This window comes from Vollenhovia emeryi, unplaced genomic scaffold (genome assembly GCF_000949405.1).
Source record: "Vollenhovia emeryi isolate VEMERY1.0 unplaced genomic scaffold, V.emery_V1.0 DF939130.1, whole genome shotgun sequence".
NCBI lineage: Eukaryota > Metazoa > Arthropoda > Insecta > Hymenoptera > Formicidae > Vollenhovia > Vollenhovia emeryi.
The window spans coordinates 1,064,604-1,090,038 of NW_011967236.1; the positions used below are offsets into that span (position 1 = coordinate 1,064,604).

The 25,435-nt window shown below is 43.2% G+C and overlaps 1 protein-coding gene across 5 annotated transcripts in view; it reads left to right on the top strand.

Annotated features, from left to right (window-relative positions):
- Positions 1–25,435, top strand: part of LOC105568299 (RNA-binding protein Musashi homolog Rbp6) — a 675,186-nt gene that overhangs the window by 393,819 nt on the left and 255,932 nt on the right. For all 5 annotated transcript variants that reach the window (XM_012023849.1, XM_012023847.1, XM_012023848.1 and 2 more), the window contains one exon: positions 21,913–21,997. In XM_012023849.1, the coding sequence (XP_011879239.1) occupies positions 21,913–21,997 (85 nt within the window). The remainder of the gene's footprint in view (positions 1–21,912; positions 21,998–25,435) is intronic.

A 25,435-nucleotide genomic window follows, 5' to 3' on the forward strand; every position in this document is an offset into this window, starting at 1 on the left:
GCATCGTGAACACTGGCCTTTACACCCGTACTGTGACATCGCTAGGTAACTTCATTTTATTTAAATAATTAAAACATGCTTTAACGTACGGACTTTTTGCGAATATGCTGATTAGTCATGTAACTAATAAGCAGCGATCGAATAATAGTTTACTGAAATAACGCCGTAATAGTGTCCCGTCTATTTTACATTCTTATTTTAGCGATACTCTTAACTCAGATATGTTATATTATAAAAACACGGAGCACAATTTCAAGTATATACAAAGTAACAAAATAATACGTATAATAATACGATAATAGACGGAATAAAAAGTCAGGAACAGTTTTCTGCATTCTATTTTATTAGATATTCTCATTTGTTACTACACTTTTGAATAGTTGCGCGAACTTTCGTGTAATTACATTTCGCCTCTATCGCACTTTAATGTTACAAGTACTTCGCTGATTAATCTAATCTGTTAGATATTATCTGTATTACTATAGTCATAGATGAGCGTAAACTTTCCAGCGGAAGTACGGAGAAGAATATCATGAAATTCTTCCATTAGAATCTAAATGAAATGAGACGTGCATTTATTGGATAAGATAAAACGATAAAAAGACATTGAACGATACTTTTATCTTCCCTCTGGATTACGTGAAGTTTTCAATAGAGAAAATAAACAGTTATACAGATTGGTCAGTTCGAAAATACTAACTTTAACAATGGGGAAATTGAGAAACAATAAAAACCGTGCTATTTTTGAGAAGCAAGTCTTGTTTTCGAATGAAATGTCTAAATAATTGTATTGTGCTGTCACACACACTTACGTTGTTTTCCTGCAGATTGCACGTCTGCATTTTGAGGTCACGTTTTAATGCCGTTTCTTCTAAATTACCAATTTATTTATTATTTATGAATTCGTCGATTCGCCCAAGATTTGTTTAAGACACTGAGAGATGACAGTTTTACGAATGATATAAGTTATGAAAGTACAGTTATCTTATCAGGAATGAAAATTGACTTATGAGGTAATGTAGTTTTTGCACTCGAATGTGAAAATGAGGTGAAACGTAGCCGAAGAATATTGAAATATCGAAGTTGCGCAGTATTCGCTCAATATCGTAGTAAAGCCCTATATGTATATAGGGATAGTGTTATAAGGTTTATTTAGTCGACGCACTGCAGGCTCTGAAGGGGATCGTTTATGGCGGTCTAAAATGACGCAACAACAACAACAACAACAACAACGTTGCTGGCCTGATGTTGCGGTCGCGTTTTCACGTAACGTACTTGGCCCGCGTAACCACCGGTCATAGGGAAGCCAGTTATGGATAGTCTTGCAATTTTGAACCCTCTGCTCCGTATTGATACCTTGGAACTGCGACAAGCCACATCGGCCGTTCCAGAAAGAAAGAAACTTTATAGCATTATATACGACATACTCGTTACTTGAATATCCTCAGTTTAACTGTGTGTGTTTCTTTGAGCAGAAATGGGAAGGTTATGAACAAAAAGTTCGCTTATGACATTGATTTTTCAAAAGATATATCAGTTATCCCGTAAAAGTAAATTTACAATCAAAAGCTGAAAATTTTAATTGGCTTTTAGGGAATATTCTATCGTTGTTTATCTGTACTATCGATTTCTCGTGGGCTCATTCTCGAATGAAACCGCACTTACTAAGAGTATTATACGCTATAATCGTCAAATGGATAAAGCTGTCAAACTTTGTATATTTTATACAATAATTGAAACATTTAGTAAACGAGCGGCCTGCAATGTTGACTCACTACGTCCTCAGGCTTGACCGCCTTCGCGCGTATTATGTTTCGCGTGGTGCCCATTATATTAAGTAGCAGGGGGACGGTACATAACAAATGAAATGTCCTAAAGTTACGAGGATCCCGAGCCGGAGGAAACGTAACACCGCCCCTTTGTATAATTCTACACTACTGAGGTCGTAACTGCCGGCTACGATGTGCTTAGATTATGGAGAATGCACTCGCGTTACGTAGTCAGTCCCGCCGATGTTCCGGGTGTCTCTTCACAGCGCGACGCTTCGTGAAAAATGCTTGCGTAAAAATCCTCGCTCTTCACGTCGTACCGAAATTTATTAAGTACTGTATTTTTGCGTACAAACAATGACAAAGTATACGTAAGTAATTTTATATATAAAATCATTTTTATAATTTATTCTCTTATTTTGAGTCTAGTCTCGAAGTTACTAAAACAAATTTAAATTTTGGCATTTCGCAGCTTGGTAAACAGGAAGAAAATTACAATAGATTGGACTTTATTATTACATGAAATAATTTCGGATTATTCAGATTAAAAATTAATTAAATCTAAATATTAGTATTTGCCGGATTATCCTTAGGCTGCTGATTTATGCATTTTTTTTTATGCCGACGTGATAATGCTAAATATCTACGTTGTATGTACATGTGTTTATGAAGAATCGAGTTTCTCCGTGTGAATGTTAATAAAATCCAAAGAGAGAAATAGAGAGAGACAGGGAGATACGCGGAGAGACGCGGAGAGTCGCGGAGAGACGGGGAGAAACGCGGAGAGATAGGGAGAGACGCGGAAAGACGCGGAGAGACAGGGAGAGACGCGGAGAGATAGGGAGAGACAGGGAGAGACGCGAAGAGATAGGGAGAGACAGGGAGAGACTCTCCGCGTCTCTCTGCGTCTCTCCGTGTCTCTCCCTGTCTCTCCCTGTCTCTCCCTGTCTCTCCGCGTCTTTCCGCGTCTCTCCGCGTTTCTTTCGTCTTCCCCCCCTCCCCGGTGAGAGATGAGGGAGAGAGAGCGCAAAATAATCTCTCTTCATCGATCATTCGTATTCCGAGCGTCAAATGCGTCTAATAATTTCTCGTCGGTGTGTGACTTAGTTTTACTGGTGCTTCATTCCGCCCGTAAACCCGCTCGATTTTATTCCACTGCAGGTATGCGCGCGTTTTTCCTCTCGATTGGAGACATCCCGGGGCCCCAGCCCGTTAACTTGCTCCCGTTTCTTCTTTGTTCACCTGCGCTCTTTTACACGGCACGTGCTGTTTCACTACGCGGCGGTCGCTCACATTATTCCGGACGCGGCGCAATTTACGTCGGGAATTAACGGCACGAGAAACCTTCCCTCAGGAACTGTAAAGCCACGGACATTTCGCGAATAAGGCAACTTAAAAATTACAATGGGTTCGCAGGCATAAATTCCGAACTGATGTATGGCGGCACGTAGCGAGAATAATCCGACCTTCGTTGGTCGATAAATTTATTCTCGCGAGATTAACTGCCAATTCTGCGGAGCCGGGAGATCCGGAGGCAAAAGTTAAAACCGCATGCGGAAGATATTCGATTTATGGGAAAGCAATCTTGGATTTTGATGCTGGGAAAGAAACACGATGTGCGATCAACGTGAGGCTTTCTATTCATCTTGTTCTCTACTCTTTCATTCTCTGTTATTAAAGAGTTTAAACATGCAGATTATTATTTGAACTAGGAAGGTAAAGAGAATACTTAATCGATAATACATGCATATAGATGAAAGGGTGAAACGTGGGCGATTCTATGTAAGTCGAGATTCCGGTTTTTATTTGCTTTCGGCTATTAATTTACAATCCATAAACATCTCTATTTTTCGTCGATTTACAAAGGTTCAAGCGTGCTCATCCTTTTCATTGGCGATTGCCGCGGGCCGATTTATTTCACCAGTCGGTGTGACTCGTAGGGCGCGTATAGCGGCGCCTGTTAATAATTCGCAGCGGTTGTTACCCTGCGGGCTTTCCATCCCTCTTGCCGCCCTTCCGCCCTTGCGCCAACCGTGCCGCTAGTAACGCAAACACACCGCCGTCTAATTCGGTTAGCCGGCCCGCAAAAATTATATCCAATTACGCTCCCGTGGCCCTACCAGACAACCGGTGCAACTTCCATCCCTCGACTGTCGTGTTTACCGCCCTGTCTCCCTGGGACTTTTTATCTTTCGTCTCGCGAAGTTTTTCCTCGCATACACGATCATTGGCAGCGATCTCGATATTCGGATCGAAAGTATGTAATTGCGTTAAGCGTGAAAACGTCAGATTTCCTTTCTGCTCTTCTCTCAGTAATAGAATCTCTCTTTAAGAGATCGATCAAATTGGTTTCGCGTTCAGCAAATAGGAATGGTAACGTATAAATAACAGTGTCAAAGTGCGATAGGTGTTAATGGCGAATCAGGAACTTTCTCGCATAACAGTTGCGGGCGGGACAAAATGAGAACGGTGAAAAAGTAGGCGAATAAAACCATAGAAAGTTTCGTTTCGCTCGGGCTATTCGAAATCTCATCTTTTTATTTCTTCTGGCATTATTATGGATGACCGGTCATTGTCTTCCATGTCGCTGGTCCTTGCGGTGCTTCCGGTTCGACAATCGCCGACGATGGTCTGATATCGCGCCGGCTGAGACATTCCTGGCGTGTAAGGACCAGAAATGGGAACTGAAATGTGATAAGACGCGCATTTGCATTCTTAGCAAGGACAATTCTCATTTGCAGTAACAAATGATTCACGAAAAGTCGGGAGTAACTGCCTGCGAACTATTCGCATTTTGCGAAACGAGATTTGGTTCGACAAATCCCATCGTACGGCCCTGAAATTAGCGAAAAGTGTCCTTCATGTCTCGGGGATTTACAAGAAAAAATTCCGCGACAAAAGGTTCGCACTTTTAATTTGATTTTCCTCTTTCCTCAAATGTGTCCGAGCAAAGTGGACCACGAAATTACATTTTCTCCAAGGGGACGTTAAAGAATTTCCAAGAATTTTGACACTCGATCGCTTATACATCGCTCGTTACATTTTAAGTCGTGCTCTCGCGAAAAGCGTATTTTCTCCTTACGTCACCCTGTCTCGGCAACGAGCAGTAAATACACTCTACCCCATCATTCTCCATTGACGAGAGGGGGATGCGTGGCGGTTTACGAAGAGAGAAGTGGAGGGGGGAGGAGGAGATGCGAGAAGAGGTTTCGCTCGCACTTTCCGGCATGTCCTCGAGAGACTACGTGTCCCAAGACTCAATAAACCTCTCCACTTCCTCGCTTTTCAAAGGCGGAGGAGATTTTCCCTCCCGCAGGTGTCTCGACGAGTGGTTGGTAAAGATTCGAATCCGCTTTCTCCTCTTTCTTCTTCTCCGCGTTCGCCCGCGCGCCTTCGCCGGCTTCGTCCTCCTTCGTATTCGCTTTTCACTCGGTAGCGCCGGGTAAACATCCGGGGCTACCAATGACGCGGCCGCATCCATTGGAAATTGGCAGATTTAGGTGGCGAGAGCGCGCTTAAACCCACCAATCTTCAGTCGCGGGAATAATCTGGGCTGCTGTTTGCGCGCGGCAGGGATCACACCTCCGTCTCGATGATTCCTTCGCACGCACAAATACACGCGTGTAATTCTTCGTGCGAATACGAGTGAGCGATTTTTCCCCGTTTCGGCATGTCTCGGCGAACGCTGCCATTGTGTCAAGCTGCTTCAAATCGTTGCGGCTTATCGCATTACTTTAATAATGATGTATATTTCATCGTTACATCCGGGGTAAACTAAATAAACACAAGTAAAGGAAATAATATTGATTTTCACAAATATTTTTTCATTTTCACTGAAAAACAAAATGTAGATTGATTGGCTGCTTGTTTTCATAGGACGGTATATTTATACACGGAGAGAATTTTCTTTCAAAATTTATCTTAAAAATCGAGTAATCGTGGGACAACACGGCATTTCGAAGAACGTTACGAGAATTGGTTGAAAATTTAACACACATTTTACCAGTAAATGTACTTTACTAGTAAAATGTAAGTTTTACTGGTAAACACGATCACATGATTTTCGGGATGAATTTTGAGAGAAAATTCTCTTGGCGTAGTCAGATCTTATATTTAAGATCATCTCCAGTTACTCCGTAACCAATAAAACGTTCCATGTAGCATCTTAAGACGGTTTTAAATATAAGATGCGACTATGAATACCAGCCATACTGTCGTAAAAGGCGAGCAGCGTTTAGCAATTGAATAATAGCAATAATGATAACAGCATACGTATTTCCGAAAAATATTTTGCACTTGAAATAATTGAAAGTAGAGCGTCTGCCTACTGCTTGGCTAAATCCGTTCATCAGCGTGACAGAAATGGGATATTTTATCGCGCTATCATCACTCGCGGAATCCTTTTCTTCCCTTCATCATCGCGTAACAATTCGTTACAGCGAACGATTCATTTTGATTTGCCAGAATTATTATAGTTCCATATTCTGTCATTTGTGAAAGGGGAAAGGTCAGCGTCGACGGATAAGAGACACATTGCTGCCGCCCTGGCGCACCGGCTTCCGTGACGGCAATGTGTAACGTGACGTCCGCGCGCGCTCGGCTGAGGGTAGCATAAACTTATATTAAACAATAAAATGCAAATAGAATGCTTTATACCGCGAGGTGGCGTCGCTGCAATTCAGGCTGCATGCAGTCCGACCCACGCTGCATTTCGCATGCTATATACATATGGGGTGTCTCGTTTCCCGAGAAATCTCGCGGGCCAATGCGAAATCGATCTTTTCTTGGTCTTAATTAATTAATTAATCCCAGGCGTTCTATGCTGGAAATAACGCGCGTTATTTCCTCCAATTCAGCTTCCGCTGTACCGAAAGTTTCGCAATTTACGTTTCGGTCGATGTTTCTCGATGTAAATCTCATCGCAAACGGCGATACGTTCGTTGATTCTAAAGTTATACGGGGATCCGTCAATATGAAATAAGTTTACTTAACTTTTTAAAATTAGGGATTAACGCAATTTTCGTGCTGGCTTTAAAAAGATATTTGTCGTTAGAAAACCAATAGGAGCAGATGGAGTAAAATAGAATTTTCATTAAGGAGGAATCGCGGCTCTAAATAGTTCAAAGAATTCTCGGGGCAAAGGGACCGTGATAGTTCTGGGTCACCGTGTGTGTAGCGCGGTATACAGAAAACCGTCGTACAATTGAGTTTACCGTGAAAACGCGGTTGGTTAGAGAACTCGCTGAGAGCAACGAGGGGGTTGGGTCCAAGCCGAGCCCGAGAGGACGTAATTAAAAAATCACTCGAAGTGACCAATAAAGGTGGCAACTGGATGGCTTATCTCCTTCACATGGCAAATCCTATTGCGGCCCGTTCAAGGAAACCCTCCGTTCTATAGACCATTGTCCAGTAACTATTATTTGTCCCTACAGTCTTGATTAACGGCGCGCTTTTATTGTATTACTCTTGAAAAGCCGTGTTATTGTGCGAGTGTTACGCCACGGCGAATTACGACTCTTGCTTCCTACATGGTCCAAGATGCTCGGGTCACAACTCAAATTTGCATTGGAGAAACAATTTCGCGTGTTTGCGACATTTAGCGATTCGTAATTAACGTTTTGCAAATTTACTCGTATAGTATAGTTATACGAAAATAAAATTGTGATTTAAAATTCCGTTAGGCACAACAAACGTTTGGCAGCTGAACAGCGTTGGATACGGAGGTTAAAAAGTTGCGTGAGCGATGAATAAGTTTAGCAATACTGATATTAAATTTATATTTCTGAATTTTGTAATAATATTAAATTAATTTTCGCAACGTTCCGAAATTTTTATGCATCAAGGCCTGCGTCCACGGTCCTGCTAATCTTGGACCAAGTTCTAGCATCGTGGGCGCAGGCCTTAACCCAAATAATTAAATGGCAACTACAAGACAAAACGTATTAATGTAATGTTAATTTTACACAGAATATGCAAAGTGTATATCGCGAAACAATTGAATTTGGGCAAAGTTTAAACATTGAACGAGGCTGATAAGCGTAATTATTACGCGAATGTCAGTTTTCTTTTCCCCGTGAAATATTTCAGTAATCGACCTCGTGAGTGCATTCTGCCCGCTCTATTTACTACTCTCGCTCCGTCTTTCGTGTGGCCAGTCAGCAGTATTTTAGAGCGCGTCTTTTTGCATTGCCACCATCTGGAACATCGCTCCTCCCCCGGCGTTAAAAACGCTGGTACTGCGCAATTACCTTGGAAGTTCCCGCGGACAACGCGAGCTTCTCTCTGAACGATAAATAAAATGTAAATGATTTCAGCGGCGAATAAATTCCAGCGGCGCACCGGCCGCGGGAGCGGAAGTCGAGAGGAGGAAGGACGATCGAGGCGAGGTGCGAGGGCGAAAGGGGCGGGAGGGGGAGGGTTTGGTTCGGTAAAGTACGTCGTTATAAATGCACTTGGTGCACGCGAGACGAATTGTTCGTTCATTTCCAACTTCAACTCGCGTTCCTTCTTCATCTGCTACGGGTTTTCCGAAACATTTTCCCTGCATTAATGCTCGGCTACTGTATTGAAGTCGGATCTGACCATTATGCAAATATTTTGCATGAAATGTTATAGAGAACCCGCTATTCTACTCCACATTCTATCTATTCCATTTTATCGCTCTTCTACCTTAATCATTTTTCTTCTTTCTTTTTGCAATCCTCTTGCACGATATACTGTAATTTCTTCTGCTCCTTGCGAGGGTAAGAATGAAATGTCATTAATAACATCAGCTTGCATGAGACATCGTCTCCCCGAGTCGAAATTTTGGTAAAAATTGGACACTTAAGAATAATTTACACCTACATAGACCAGCAATAACCTACTTTGATGACACTATATTTTTACTTTTCCCTTGAATCTTTAATTCTAAAAATTTACTTTAGCTCCTACGTAAAAGGACCTACTTTAATGCTAAATTGGCAAAAGTGGACATTTCCGACACTATCAGTTTTTAAGTAGGAGTAAATTTTGTACTTGCAGTTCGACCTCTTTTACTGTCTCAGGTCCTACTATATAATAGAATTAAAGGTTTCAACACAGCGCCAAAATTTCGACTCGGGTTGTCGCGTACAAAAGTCGCAATTATTTCGCTAGCTACATCGGCAAGAAAAGGATAAGTGGGGGGGGGGGGGGGTAGATACACGCATTTTCTCTAGCGAGCTATAAGATCCACCGAATAATGTTTCCATGCGAAGGGAAGGAAGAAGCCGCGGTATCGGAAACGCGCACGTGTCGCCGACAGTCCTGTCACGTTATCGTCACGTGTCGTATGAATCGAATGTTTTCCCCCCTTTGGAAAGACGCCACCTTTCCCGAGTGCGTTTTGTACCGCCGTGGACGTCCGTGGAACGAGGAAACCTCGTCTGGATACGCGAGGATCCGGCGGCCCGTCCGATCTTTTATGCGATCCATATTTCCGAGGATACACGCGGAATATGAAGTCGAACCGTGGCTCTGGCCTATTTATGGCCTGGACAACCGCACTTCGTACCTTGTTATGTGATACAGAATTCACTGGGCGTCTCTGCGCGTGGCCGAAAAGACGCGGCAGTGAAATAAACAGGAATTTTATTCTTGCAAACGAGGTAGAGGACATTTTTAACGGCTTATACATATTTAGAGGACAGAGCCAATCCTGAATATTTACAAGCGAAATTTTATTATAATTTTCCTTTCTTATTTTATACCATTTTCTCCGAGATAACACTTGACTCTCTAGACAATCGTGAATGTACGTTCGGTTTAAAGAGAAAGACTTTCGTAATTCATACCTTTTTTTCACTCGTATTTCCCATTTTTCTCCGTTGGGGCTTTCGGTCGAGGACAATAAAGCAAATAAATTTCCAAGAGTCGAAGTAAAAGCGAAAAGATATTTGACACCCTCGTCAGTATCTTGCTTGCGGAAGGAAGAAGAGCGGTCAACAGATAATACGTGGCCGAAATTGTTGGTCGTCTGAAACGCGGGTGGCGTCTCAGAATGCTGACAGGGGTGGAAGGAAGATGCGGGACGTTGCAAGTATTCGCTAATGCAGCTCGTAGCTCTCGCGGGATAGGAGTTTGCTATAGCCTCCGGTGACACTCAGAATGCGCGGTCCTTATCCGAATCTATGCGAGCGCTTATGCAGCGGACTCGTCGCGCACATTCGAGAATCCGAAGATTGCATTCCTGGCACTCGTCTGGTAAGCGGCGCCCCTTGTCGCTTTCCCGCAACCCCCCCCCCCCCCACCCCCCGGGCTGCATCTCTATGCACGCTTCGCCGTCTTTCATTCGTCACAACTGACATATTGTTAATATACAACACATTCTCGCATTGCCGTGTCACTATTCTTCCCGGCGCATCGGGAGTAAACTGCAGAACGGTAACTGCGTCGAGGAAATGATATCAGATCGATTTGTTTCGGAAAGTAGTATCTTCTTTACGACGAGAACTCCTTAACTTGAAAAGTGAGAAGCCCCCTTGTACGTCCTAGGTCTAGCGTTTTATCTTAAGGCATAAATAAAACCACCTCGTCTCTCCTATCTATATACCTTTTTCCCAACCCGTTCTCCATGAGTGGCGCAACGGGGGCTATGCGGTGAGACCAACTTTCGGAATTAGGTTGCATCGTCGAAGCAAGGGGCGCACCGGCGCTTCGTTTTCGAATCCCTGCTGCGGCTTAGAAATTCAGCCCATCCGTGAAACGAATTTAGGCTGCGGAATGAAGCGAAGCTCCACAGGCGAGTGCTTTTCCTCTATCTATCTATCTACATATCTCTCGCCCTTCTCTCCCTCTCTCTCGCCTCCATGTACTCACTGCGGCGGCATACTTGTCGTCTGCTCTGTTGAATATATGCCTACACGAGAAGACCTGACGAGAATCGCGAGATTATTGCAGAAGTTCAACATGTTAAATGTAAATGCAGTCTTTACGACCCTGTCGTGCAGACAACACGACAGAGCGCAATTTAGAAATAAACCGTCACGGAAAATGTGTATAGTAATATGAAGATAAACCGGGAAAATTACGACAACGGGCAACTAATTCAGGATAAATAACAAATCGGATAGATCGACTCTTTCTTTGCAATTAAATTTTTCGGGGAGACTTGTTTTATTAAGATAAGTCAGTGATGCATAAAACATTTTAATTTTTCGCGGAACGCAAATATTTCGTTGTTCAAACAAAGTCCCCCTCTTACGCATACGACACGTTACGTTTACGAAAGAACTGGACAAGGTATTGGCAATTTCGCTGAAGAAACGTGTGTTTTGAAAGCTGAAGAAAAGTCGGACCACGTCGATGCCGAGGCGCAAGTGGAACATGAACGAATGGATAATAATGCGGAGGAGCGAAAAACGAACGAATGAAAATTTCCCGTCGGAAATGTCGCGATTGCCGGAAAGCGGATTACAAAGACGAACGGCAAGTCGCCGTTCGCGAAAATCCCGATTTCTTATATCGCACGATTGAGAACGCAAGAAAACACGTAAATAAGCTTTCATACGCGCGCACGCGTGCGAGGAGGTCCGTGAACAGTTATTCATTTATGTATTCGGCTAATTTCGAAAGTGCAGTTAAACAGGAAGAATAAAATCACGCGAGGAGGCACATTCACTTTGTTGAGCGTTAAACGAAAATTTAATCGAGGAAAGGAAATTCCACAAAATCAGTGGACTGGGAAATTTCACTATAATTTAACTGAAAGTGGTTAAATATAGTAGAAAAAGAAATACACGGTAAAAAAATTAAATAAACGTAAAGAGACGGACAATTATCTCTAATTAGAGTGCACATTCTCGAAAGTATTCCATTACTCTTATTGGCGAACAAATGGCAAGTTTTCGAAGAATTTGTACGTGGGTAATCGGCGCAGGAGATAACGCCAGAGGCAAGTATTACATCGTACAGGGCGAAAATCGACGAGATGCAACGAGAGGGATTGTTCAGCGCGCGACGTGACGCAAGGACAAACGAAAACATCCGCGACGTGTGCAACCGGGGGTGCAAGACGGCGCTTCTCGACGGGCCGGATTGCAAAATGGCAACCCGCGGGATTATTATACGTACAAGAGATTTACCGTCTGCGGCCCTTTCGCCGAGCCAAAGGGCGGCCGAGGTCGCTATGGCAACAGACAGGCGGAAGCCAGCACCTACCCTTCTATTTCCCCGGATGCGAGCCGTCGGCTCCGCCGTCTCTCGCTCTCTTTGCGTCAAGTGATTCTGTTGCGCCGTCCTGCAGCTTCCACCACGGCGCTCGTCCTTTTTTTCCCCCCCTCCCCCTCGTATTCCTTTCCCTCTGTGTTTCTTCGCGGTCGTTGTGCGTCGTCGTCTCTCCGCTCGCTCTTCAGAGTCTCAAACGTCGTCGCGAGCCGCTGCGCTCGGTGATCCCGTCTGTCGCGGTTCTTTCCGTCGGCGATGGAATTTCCGACGAACAAAAGAACGAACGCTCCTCTTACATGCGATACCGTCATCGGTCTACCGGCTTTGGCCAATATGTTTCGGGGGGACGCATACAGTTGCGCGTGCGAAAGTACGAAAGCATAAAATTTGACGCGGATGGAAGCGCCGTTTTTTTTTGCGCTTTCATTCCATTACGGATAAAATATTCACCTTTAAACAGGGAAATTTTGTGGATCGCCCGCGCGATAGTGCGCAGATTCAAACGACATTCGATATTAATTTCCGGATGCATATGCATGTGCATACGCAAAATTAATTTAAACTCGATAAACAGATTTTTAGTGGCGGCGAAGCAATCGCAGATTTATACTATTAGCCAATACATGTTATTCGTTAAATGAATATTATATTATCGATTAATCGTATATAATTTATTAGTCATTTATCATAAACATATTTTGAATGGTTTCAAATATTTAAAAACCCGCAATTTTGATTAATATTCTCGTTAATAATACGTGCTGACCATTTTTGCTTCATGATCTCAAATAAATGCACGCATCCACAAAGATAGCTTCAAAGTTCATTTCTACATTTCCCTTTGCAGCAATACCCTTAACAAACCCTACATTGAAGGAAACACCATAGTTCAAAAACATTACAAATAAAAAAACAAAGCTTCCTCTATGAGGAAGCAAAACTAGTGGCCATTAATTGTATCCTTGTAAAGCTAAGGCTCCCTAAACGCATTGGACCGCGGCAACGAATGAAAAGATTGCGATTTCAACGCAGGAAGCTTGCCGCAAGCTTCTGATTGGTCGACTCGCGTTGTCGCACGCGTTGCCGCAGCTCAACGCATCTATGGAGGCTTAGCTTTATTCGCTTGAAGAGTTCAAGTTCAGTGCGGAGGTGCGTGAAGAATTAAAATGGTCAGGAAACGCAGATAAATGGATATATAACAGTTTCAATTATCATCTCCCTTCCTCCAAATCTGTGTTTCACGTTTTGAGATGGCTCCGGTCCAAGACGACCCGGTAGAACTTTCCCGGATGTGATTTCAGCTGTTTAGAATTTTTTGACGCGCTGTAATCAAATATTTGTAATAATCAGTTAGCAAGACGCGTGACGAATATTTAGGACGGTATCAACAGGTGGCCAAGGTGCTGCTTTTTTTCTCCATGCCTCTTCCTCGGTCTTGGTGTATCCGGTGTTCGGTTAGCACGCGCGAATCGTTTAATTCATAAATAACTTTTTACTGAACTGGCCGGTTAATATTTTCAAGCGCGCTTCCGCGAGATAGATTGCACACTGTCCGCGTGTCATCGCTAAATTTAATGAATTTCTGTTATCTTTGCAACTGAGCCGTGAATTTTTTATGCAATGCTTTTATCCTTTGTACTGTTTCATATTCAATCTTCAAACACTAGACACGACGATGTGAGTAAAGTAGAGAAGACTTTATGCTATTCGGGGAAAGGATTTATTAATTCGTTTCCTTGGCTTATTTATATTTATCAAGTCATTCAATATTTAAATAATGCGAAATATAGAATTATTAGCGGGTGTTAATATTTATGTAATATAATTATTAATACTTATAATTGTTGCAATATTCGTATATAACGGATAATGATAATTTTAATTATATAGGAAAACAGTTACGGACAAAAGAAAGTTCTCTGTAAAAATGGTGAAATCGGACAAAAAATATTATGCATATTAAAAGCATAGCGTTGGAATTTAAAGTTGCTGATAAATAATAAAAAATTGCAAATTAAAAATATAACGGCATTGTTAAAGCTCAGCCCATCACTGTCGAACGTAAATTATTATGATAGTCGGCAATTCATATTAATAGAGAGCAAACTAAAGTTAAAGGCTTTTATGAGAGGAAGAGCCGAAAAAGCGTTGCTAGAAAATGCCAAGTCAGGATCAGTGCGGCGTATCGAGTTATTTCAGCGCTGTGAGATAAGCGTTATTCCCCACGGTCATGAATATTAACGAATTCCGGTGTGGTACGATGGACAAGACTTGAAAGGGATGGACTGGACTGCGGTGTGTGCGTGACAATCCGCGAATGAAATTAATTTTCCAGCTCCGCGACGAGCCACTATGACGCCTCAACATAAATTATCCATCGGGAGGCGAACGCGAAAGGCCGTATCGAGCATTCCTTCGATAACAAAACAGCCAGCCAAAAAATGTTTTAAAAATCACTTTTGTGGATGAATAAATTATTGAAGGGGAGACGCCGCACCAATCGAAATTAAATTCTTTTCATTTAATGTCCAATTGTATGATAATGTTAATAATATATTCGATTTTGTCGATACCCGATGAAACTTGGAGTGAAATTCATGCGGATGTGATTTCTTATATATTTATTAATATCGCTGAGATTTTACGTGAAAATAAAATGTTAATGTGAAAAGGTTTTACAAACCGTTAAAGCAGCTTTTCTAGTGAAATCATAATTAAATACTCGTTGGAATTATTTCAATTAAACGATCGCAAAGTAATAAATACTGAATGAAAATAATACGAATACCATGGCTTTTGTCAATTTTAACGTAATTAGCTTTATGGGTGGTGATTATTGATTCCTCTCACAATAAGAAATTATACAACGATGGAGAAGAAAGGATACTCCACCGCGATTATCACGGGAATCCTGATTGATCAGCAACCAGAAAATAATTTATTTTAAACTTGTTATGTTTACATTATCGACTTTGCGGTTTGAGCAACTACTTTTTTTTAACTTTCTGCCATTTGCATGGGTCATTTCTCCTAAATAAAATGCAGAGATTTTGCCTCCTCCAAAAGGATTAAAAATCACGCTCGAGCGTGACCCAAGAAGTTCGCAGACAAATCAGACAGAGCGGACTAGGTTTCTCCTCGTTCGTCGGCTTGTTCTCCTCATCCTTCCATCGAGCGGAGGACAATAATTCCGTCACTAATTGAGTTACGCGGCCTAAATGCCCGATGAATATTCATATCTTTCCCCGTAGTACCTCGCGTTTCTCGCTGGCGCCGCTGTGGAAAGAAAAAGTTGTCGTGAATTAAAAACTCGATGAAATTATAAAATTGTGTTCGTCCGACATTTAGCAAGAATGCTACGAATTTTTGCTACTTCTGTTTCTTGCCCACTACGTGACCTTAACCCTCTTGCCCTTAAGGAATTATACACTTAATCTTAGACTAATACACCGGTAAACATTTTCTAACTTGCAGTCATAATTATATAAAGTAAATCTCTCTGAAGAAAATAATTGCAAAAGCGAATGTAACATTTTCTTATGTAACGCATATTCAGTTAAACAAATTACGATAAAATAAACTAGCCATCGGAATTAGTTAAAGCAAGCTTGTTTGCTGAGCTCGTAGCATTATTTCTGTATTTATCGCAAAGAGATAAAAATTGACTTGGCAATTGCGACTTTTCACAAGTACCGATGAAAAGTGCAACTTCGAGAAAGTTCGTCGCAATTGTTCAGAAGACGTTTTAAATAGTTGTTTATCTAATCAATTTTCTCTAGAGACAATTACAAGCGGGACAGGTTTCCAATACGATAATTTGATAAAAGTGAGGCGCGGAGGTGTGTTTTGGTATAATAGGATTTTGTCGCGCGTACAAATGCTATCACCTTATCGTTAGCGAGCGACTGCAGTTGCGGATATCGTTATCGCGTCGGCCGCAGAGAGGAGGCTATTGAGCAGATTTTTCCTCGCGTTTTTCCTGCTCGGCTTAAACGTCTCGCCTGGTCGCAGCCCGCGGCGGCCGGGCGGCTGACTTAGGGAGATTGCGATTTGCATAATGCAATTCAACGGGATCCCGTTTCAAGGAAAAGTCAAGAAGAACAGGGCAATTACAATGAGACTCCATGGGACGGCGGTGGCTTTCACGGCCTTGCTACCGGCCACCTAGACGATGTCAGCTTTATAAATATTCAGCCGGTCATTAAGGCGGCGAGGATAGAGAGAAGTGAGGAGGTGGAAAAAGGGAGAGACAGAAGGAAGATGGGTAGGAAGATAGAGAGGAAGAAGATTACATAGGAGAGGAGAAGAAAAAACAAAAACCTATATAAAACTCGTTCGACTTAACGCGCTCCTTGTACCAGTCGGTCGTAATTCGATTCGATATACCGCCGTAATGGCGGTGAACGTGTGACTGGCGACGCTTTTAATGCAGCCGCACAGCTTGTATCCGGAATTATTATGCGGTTAAGTTAATCTCGTGGAAACATTTCAATCCACGTCGCGGCGGAAGTCCTGCGAGAGCAGTTTTACGGGCGCAAAATGAGAAGCTATTGTCCTGCCGGTGAATTGAAGGGGAACATTACGGATGTGGAAACGCGATTCACATCTTAGAATGTCGTAATATTACTTAATTCAATTTGTTTCTTTCATTGGGTACGATTGGCAAAGTAAATGAATACATATCGCGTATTTATCTATGTACATAGATACTTGATCAAATTGAATGCACGATAAACTTTTCAATCTTTGAATCAATTAATTACGAGTACTTCTCTCTTTTTTCTTCTCATATGACTTTTGTAAATATATAAATTATTATGAAAAGGTACCTGAATGAAAAGGCAAGTGCCATTAACCACTTTTATTCAACATTAAAAATGTATAAAGAAGACTGAAAGTCCCTTTCCGTCTTGTTCAATTTCTGTATAATACAAGTTTGTATAAAAGAAAAGAAAGAATTGTTCAGCGACACAGTGCCTCAGATAAATGCTAGAGAAAGAGAGGTATGATAGGGAAAGCGAGTCGGTAGATGCGAGCTCGCGGCGAGTTGCGCGTGTGTTTCTCACCTCGACGTTGGTGCTGATTGTCTTCATCTCGCCGAGAGGAAAGCGGATTAAGGCGGTTAGTTAAAGAGCAGTTACCATATTGTCGGTACGACAAAGCAGCAAGCGCATGGTGGATGAAACTTGCAGGGTGAGACGTGATGGCGAACGTGAACGCGAGAAGGGGGTAACGGGCAGAGAAAAGCAGAGTCATTTTCTAGACTCCGAATTGCGGCGTTGGAACGATGGTGGGTGGAATGCGAGGAGTATGCGTTCGCCGAACTAGGTCCGTAACTGGCTTCAGCTACGAAGCTACGACCCGGACCCGGGCCGGGGTATATCGCAGTCGGCTGCAATAGCAGAAACTGTCGGGCTAAGTAACTGCCGGTACTTACAGTAAGTTCGCGCGCAATGAGACCGCCTACATAAATACACCTAATACTGGCGTCTCCTCTTCTCCGGCCTCGCAGCCTTATCCTACGTCGTGGTAAATCCTCGAGCCGGGAGCGTAGCCTTTCGACGCGATACGAGGGTAAGGTATGCGCGAGCCGTGTTGAGCTGATTTACTTTGCATTTTATTATTTTCCTTTCTCATGCCTCGTGACTTTATCCGCGATGTGTGTGTATAACTATTTTCGATTATATTATAACAGTGACGGTGCAGCGCGTATTGATGTTATTATAATTAACGGTATCACTCTTGCAAGCTATTCAGATTGTAACAATTGAATTACAAATGATACTTTAGTAGAATTTACATTGTTTCCAAGTTTTATAGAAAGCCATTATTTTCTGCATACATGATCGATTTTATTCGAACGATACATGCATTTTATTTTTAGAAATAATTATCTTTCATCACACAGAAAGTAGTACACTACATTTTCTCTAAGAGAACAATTGTTGATTTATTTCGAGTTTCGCATTAATTGCAATTGATTGCAAGATTTCCAAAGGGTAGTGAATAACACAACTCGACACAGGGACGGATCCGTAACAATTATTACAAGATAAACGTGTATTTAACAAGAAATTATTGATATTATAAAAATCTCCCGTTTGCGTATAACTTAGGACATTTTCAGGATTACGAAGAAATATTTCTTCGAATTGCTAACAGAACCTTCACGCTCCGACGATTTATTTTGTATCGGAGATAACGGGTAATGTTCCATTTGTAGAAGCGCGGAACTTGAACTACAGCTCCACGAATATTGAAGTTACCCTTTGAAGTTTATTCTGCAGTTACTCCTTTATTATAATAACGCCTGTAATAATCGACGAATATCCTTCATACTTTGGATATCTCCGCAATTTTTCCGCGTCGAATTCTTTCGGGATGCGCCGCGTTATACCGAACTGATTTTGGCTGGGATTTTTTACCCTCGCGGCACGCGTCTGGGACGCTCCCGCGTATACCGGAGAGACGCTCCCGATTCTGCGGCGGGGCAAGCGAGACCGTGACAAACAAATGCACCGCGTCAGCCCGGTGTGACACCCTTACCGTAGCTGGGACGGGGAAGCATGCGAAAAGGGCGATGAGACCGGGCGAAGGGCGGTTAAGTCGGCGGAGGTAGAGCGAGAGGGAAGCGGCCGTGGTCGAGTCGGCGGAGGACGGCTAGGACGAGGGGCAGAATGAAAAGTAGAGGATCGTGGAAACCGTGCTCAAGTAGACAAGGGACACGTCAGCCGCCATCCTTCTACTCAGCCTTTTATAGATTATTCACGTACAATGGCCGGGGGTGACGAGTGGCGCGGCGGCGGGGCCTCGATGGCGCGTTGGGTCCGCGATAGATCCCTTCTTTATCCCGGGGATGACTCTCGAGTGGCCCTCGACTCCTCTGATATACGTCATAAGATTGGTAACTCGCCGTGATACGATTCTTTTTCGTCCTTCGTGGCGAATAATTACCGTAAATTAAGATCGAAGATCGAAACGAAGATTACACGCAGTGGCGTTAATGGAACGTACTTCGAGTTAAATGAACGAACGTTACGACAAATATCTCGCGAGGCTTCCCTGTATACAAAACCTTCTATCAAATAACTTTACACAGTAATTTATATCCCGAATATAACGATGAAGCCGAGAAACATTTGTACGAGCGAGTCGAGCAGCATGAACGTCTTGTGCATAATTTTACCACGTGGTTTGTGTTAGCATTTCACACGGCCGATCCAATTAACTGATCTTCCAATGATCATTGGTAAACCTGTGAATTCTAATGAAATTCCGGTGTGATGTTCAGCGGGAAAAGGATGAATTATTCGCGCGGTCTTGCGTGCGTTGTTCATGATTTCGGTACATTGCGCGCACATCGTCATAAATGCGATGTCATGAAAGAGAGTGCGAGCGAGCGAGCGAGAGAGAGAGAGAGAGAGAGAGAGAGAGGGGGGTGGGAGGGGGAGAGAGAGAGGTTCCGGACGAACTCTTGTTTCGTTGTATGCAAATGCGAACTGCCTGTGGTGTTCTCGCTCGTGTTGTTTGGCGTTTTAATGCTGATTGGACGACTGCCGATTCAGCGGCCGTTCGTTTGCCGCGATTGTCGCTTCGGCCGTGCGTACTGCGAAAAATCTCCCGAAATTCAGCACGTATACATAGCCGTCGTAGCCGCGTGGGCAAATCGCGAGTTTGCTAATATCGGATGGCACCGTGGTTGCTGTAAATCGGGACGTATATTGTACACCGCGCCTTTCGTCTACTTTTCTGCCAATCGACAGTATTCGAAAGATATTTAATATTGGAAATATTGAAAACTTTGCAATCGCCCACAATATGGTAGCCGAAGAAAAATCGACTTCAAGCTGGGCCACGGAATCGATAGATAAAAAAATTGTCGGCAAACTGAAGTACCTTGCGTGTATTGAGCCCAGGGTGCGCGATTCAACCCTTTCGGGGAGGCTTTTCCGAAACAGAAGGTCTGGTCCTCGGGAGCCAGTCCGTCCTGAACGGGTTAACGATGTCATCGGGTGACCTAACGCTTTGTACACTTGCGGAATCAATATTGAGAATTAAGAAAATTGCGAAAGAACACGGCAGAATTTTTGCCGAAAGGACAATCTCGCGTATTCGTGCACGCGTGTCGTGTATGTTGACACAACGATATTGCAATAACCGTGGTCGCTGCGTTGCAATTTGCTGTTGTAAAATGAACGACGGGTGAAGCTAGCTTTTTTTCCAACGTTGAAACACGAGGCGTTGTATCGTGCCCTTTTCGAATATTACTGGCGCGGAATAACAATCGACTATCTTCCGATTTCGCATACGCGAATGTGTACGCGTTGCCGCCACTGTTTTTACCTCTCTCGGATACGCATCCTCCCCGTCGTCGACTTTGCTCGAAATGGTATCGCGTGCCCGAAGAAATCGATATAGGAAGAAGTCGTCGCGCTTCTATGCAGCTCGCACTCAACGCACGAGAATCGTCGAACATCGCGGACGAGGGCCGGAAAGCGGTACGGCTGAGGAGGGTGAGGGTAGAGGGCCCGGAGGGGTCGGTTCCATCAAAAATTCAATCCATACGAGCATTCGTTGTTTCGTCGGTGCGAAGGAAGCGGAAGTAGTAAGAGAGGCGTGAAACGTTTTGTAGAATTCTCGAGATGTTGCCGGCAGGTCCGGGGGGTTGCTCCTCGGGAGCGGATGAAGGAGTTGAGAGAGGGAGCAGCGGCGGAATACGTTCCCTGCGGAACGGCGAAACAGAAAAAGGGAGGCAGTCGAAGGAAAAGTGATAGAAAAGAAGGGGTTTGTCTGCGGAAGTTGGACGAGGAAAGAGAGACAGAGAAAGAGAGAAAGAGATAGAGAGCGAGCGAGCACGCGGGGAGGAATCGAGCGGGGTAGCACGGTGGCGCGTTTGGTTCTTGAAGCATGTGTGCCCCATAAATAACATGTAAATATTTTCAATAACTGCCGGGGCGGCCCCGGCATGAAAAATGCAAACCGCTTTGCGTCCGGCTCTCGGCGCGTTGCATTCCCTCGTATCGTCGTATCGCTCATCCCTTGCTCGTGGATCGGCCGGCGGCATCCACCCCCTTAGCTCACGGCGTCGAACTGTCTTTTAATATGTCCGTGTGTACACGATGTCCCGCGTGAAATTTATGACGCAACGGACTACGCCGATATTCGTTTCGCTTTAATCCCTCAGTTTTTAATGTCGCCGGCGGCTTCTACGAATTTGCATAGGTTTCTGCTAGATCAGCAATCATACCTTTGTCTAATGGTTTCGTGCAGCAAACATTATTCTCAAATATTGGATGTTACATTTTTACGAGATCTAAAAATTGTCAGTCCGTGATAATTGCAGTCCTATATGCACGATAATTTGTTCAGTATTTATTATTATTTCTATAACTAGCACGCGTTCTATAACTGGAATGTGAGATATTGATTTTGTTAGAGACAACACGAAAGGAATTAATTCATCGTTAATCTTAGCTTAACTTAATGCTGTAGCAGATACGCGATGCTGTAGTAGATTGCAATAAATCAGATCGACGCGATATACTGCGATTATTTCGAGGCTTCTTTCCTAAGTGATTTCTTCGGTGTAATTTTTAATCCGTAAAATAGAAAGAAACGACTAATCAATTATCTTTTAATGACCACTCCTAATCGGAAATAAAGGGGGCGGAAATTGCCCTATTCAGAGAATTGATGCTATTGTGTCGCGCGATTTACGAGAATGAATTAATACAGAAGTGTATTATGCTCCCGCGACCGGCTTTCTTTTTACGATCGCGCGCTTTGATGTATGCGCTACATCGAGATATGTATCTTGCAACGTGTGCCGCTCTACCGTACAACCTTTGTACGCGTTCACGATGGAAATACTATTACTATCAGCAAATGCTTGCTTAATTAATGTCCCGAGCGACGAGCACACACTCATATTAAACATCCTCCTTTCGTTTGTTTGCAGGGGCTTCGGATTCATCACATTCGCAGACCCTGCGAGCGTAGACAAAGTGCTGGCGCAGGGCAATCACGAACTGGACGGCAAGAAAGTGAGTAATCATCACATTCTACCAGATTAATTCTAACGGCGCACAATCAGGTCCCGAGTTAAAGTTTCTGACCTTTCTGTCTGTTAACTTGTTCACTGCGCGCTACCATTGAATACTATCTCTCGTATCCAAAATTTTCTAATAATTAATTCTTCCCCTCGTGTAATTTAATAACTTTATAACTTGTAAAATTACTCGATCGCGTCGGGGATCGTCAGCTTCGGTCACCAGCGTTCTGCAATTTGCCTTAACTTAAATTAGAAAGGACGACTTCTCTCGAGACTTGACGATCGCAGACATTATGCTTATCGCGAGAGGCGAAGAGTTGCCTCGCGGAAAAAGGTAGCTATATATATAGAAAAAAAGGATACAAATTGCCGTGATCAAATGTGCGTCACGTGAGCAATTAATTTTCACGTCCGATCGGAGCTACCGTCCCGAGATAATTGAAAGAGCATGCCGCGAGTCGATTGATCAAACCGATTGGTGCAGTCCATAGGTATATATTCCGGTTCGGAATGCATCTGTATCATCGATTTCGGGAGTAAAATTTTATTCGCGTTTGAAACTTCATTAATTTAGCGTCAAACGTTGTTTCGTCCCGTTCGCTACAGTGCAGGCATATCATTCGTCATCTACATGTCGCAATTGTATGAATAGCTAGTTCAATTAATAACGAAATGCCGTCTTCGTTGGATATCACGGAAAAAAAAAGTCACACAGACAAATTAATTTATCTATTTCCTGAAATGAATAAATTCATTCGATGCGCGCCCGGGCGTGACTTATTAATCTCAATTTAGATCGTTGCCAGGCTTAAAATTGAATTTTTGTTGCAATGAAGTCCGTTTCTCTCTCGGGTCAATTGAAAAGTAAACTTCTCCCCTTTCTGTTTACACCCTGACATTTCCAAGTTTTAGCTATCAACACGTAAATCAAATAGCACGCGAGACATTCCCACTTTTGCATTTATCAGTATCAAAATCTGACGTCACGTAACGAGAGCTTTCTCTGTTCTAACAAATTGCACAATTATATTCGGAAAAATCGCTATACCTATAGGTTATTGAATTCGACAGAATTAGATTTATTTAAAAATCTATGTTAAAATTACCACTTCAATTTTCTTTGGAATTATTACACGTGTATGTCCCACATACATTTTTTGAAAATGACAATCGCGTTCCCGTAAAAACTTTTAACGTCAGGCAGTTGCGTCACTAATGGAATTTTTACTTGTGAAAGATTTCATTTCAATTTACCGAAGAGGATATCGTATCTCTCTATCGATTCTCGCCTTTTTCCTAAGAGACACCTTAAACGCTCAACGGCATCGAGCGGAACGCGATGCCGACGGTGCGACGATTAATCGCGGGCCGACATAGTCGTTGGCAAACGCGCTACCCTTTCTCCCCCTCCCCCCCCTCCCCCCTCTCTCTCTCGGGCAAGACACAATGCTCCTGGAATAATATCGTAAGACGGCAAGCGCGGGTTATACGGCGAGAGAGAAATAGTTGCGGACATTAGCTGTCCACGGCGCCATAAGTAGAGCGACTCCACCGCCGGAGCGGCCGCCTAAGTGGCCCCGAATACGCTTAAGCGAGGGCAACCCCGGCTGTATCCTCGGCTCGCATAAATTTCGCGTAATTCGCTCCGGCTAATGCAAATTGCGAATGCACGGATCCGGAAGCTAACACCTTCCCGATAGCGGGAAGAGAATATCGCGCGTATAGGGCAACCGCCGGCGCATCCTATTAAGGCTTCCTCTTAAGGGATGAGATGTCCTCACCCTCTAGCACTCTATCCGCCGGTTTCCCCTCTCGCTCCACCTCTTTCTCTCGCATCCTCTCGCCGGGAGGAAAAAGGAAGGCACGTACAAGGAATGCAAACGCGCGGAAGAGCCCGTTGCTTTGATTCGCTGACAAGTATCGCCGCATTAATTAGTGCGGCCTTCGTGCCCGCCCGCGTTAACGAATGCGGGGTGCCCTTAACTCGTGCTAACACGCGAATATAAATAAAGTTAGACAAGAGCGAAATATTCCACCGGCAAGTGCAGTTGTCATATAGTTTCTGTTTGCTTTGCGTCTCACGTGTGAACTTTCCCCGACTGGAGTAGAAATGTTATCTGAAATCCGGTCGGAAGTGGATGTTTGTTACAATAGCTATAAGCGAATGTTAATGCTACATTTTGTGTTTAATCAGATTAAAGAGGAGTACTCGTTGCGTAATCTTGATCAAATTAACACGTTGAACTTTGTAAAGCACACACGAGAAACATTTTGCAGCATACAAGGAATCTCGTATCTTGTATTAAAAAAAACTTAAGTGTACGTGATTTAACGAAAGGGAGCAGAGTTTCCGTGAACGTGAGCCGAGCACTTGGGTCGCTCTGATTATATAATATCGAAAATCAGCGCGCGTGGGTTAGTTTACGCAAGAGCGATTTTGCGGGTCGATACACCAGACGTTTCTCTCCATCTGGCGTGGACAATGATTTTCGCAACATGCCGCGTAAGCACCCACTGCGGCGCAATGCTGACCGATCGGAATAGCCAGCAGATTCCGCTTAATCGGACCGAGTGCTGATTAAAAAATGCACGGGTCGAACGTGCGCGTCCTCGTTTGCGTCCCGTTTGGTCCCGACAGGCGTAGTGGAAGTAGCCAAATCGGCTGTACTCGCGCGTGTTTGTCATAATGCTGGTGCTGTATAATACGAGGTTGCGCGCGGCTGTTCCCCCATTCTCCCGCAGAAATTCAGCAGTGCAGACTCCCGACAGAACTGTAGATTAGAGTGCGAACTTAGGGGAATAGCAATTATTACAGTAAGCGGTTTTGAGTTGGAAGCGACTAAAAATCAAACGTTTCCGACGACGTAAACTTCGTGTGTGCATCTGCATAACGTTACTCGGTTCTCCAATGTACTTTGAATAAATCTTGCACACGACTAAAGGGAGGGATCTTGTTTAATTCAGGGATTTTATTATAATGCAAATTAGAAAAGAAAGAAAATTCGAAGGTTTCAAAAAGAAGGTAATTAATAAAGTTTTTGAAGAAATTGCTCTCAATAGATTAATGACTTATTTATGAGAGGGTGGTTTTTAATTGGAAGAAGAATATATTGTGAGTAAGAAATGTGCAAAGGTCACGGGAAAAAATAGCTTTGCATTAAATTGAAAACAATAAGAATTTTGTTGCGTTTATATTACAGGTTTCTCACTGCGTATTTTCCTTTTCTTGTAATATTTGTCGTGAAGATGACTACTTACTCTTCAATTGTTCCTCTAGAAATACGATTTTATGTCGAGCAATATAAATTTAAATTCTCTATTAACATCAGGATCGATGCTTTTTTGATATTGATATGAATTAATATGATAATTGCTTTGGAATCTCGTTCTCTGATATACCATAAATGTGATGAAAGTGACTTGACATGAT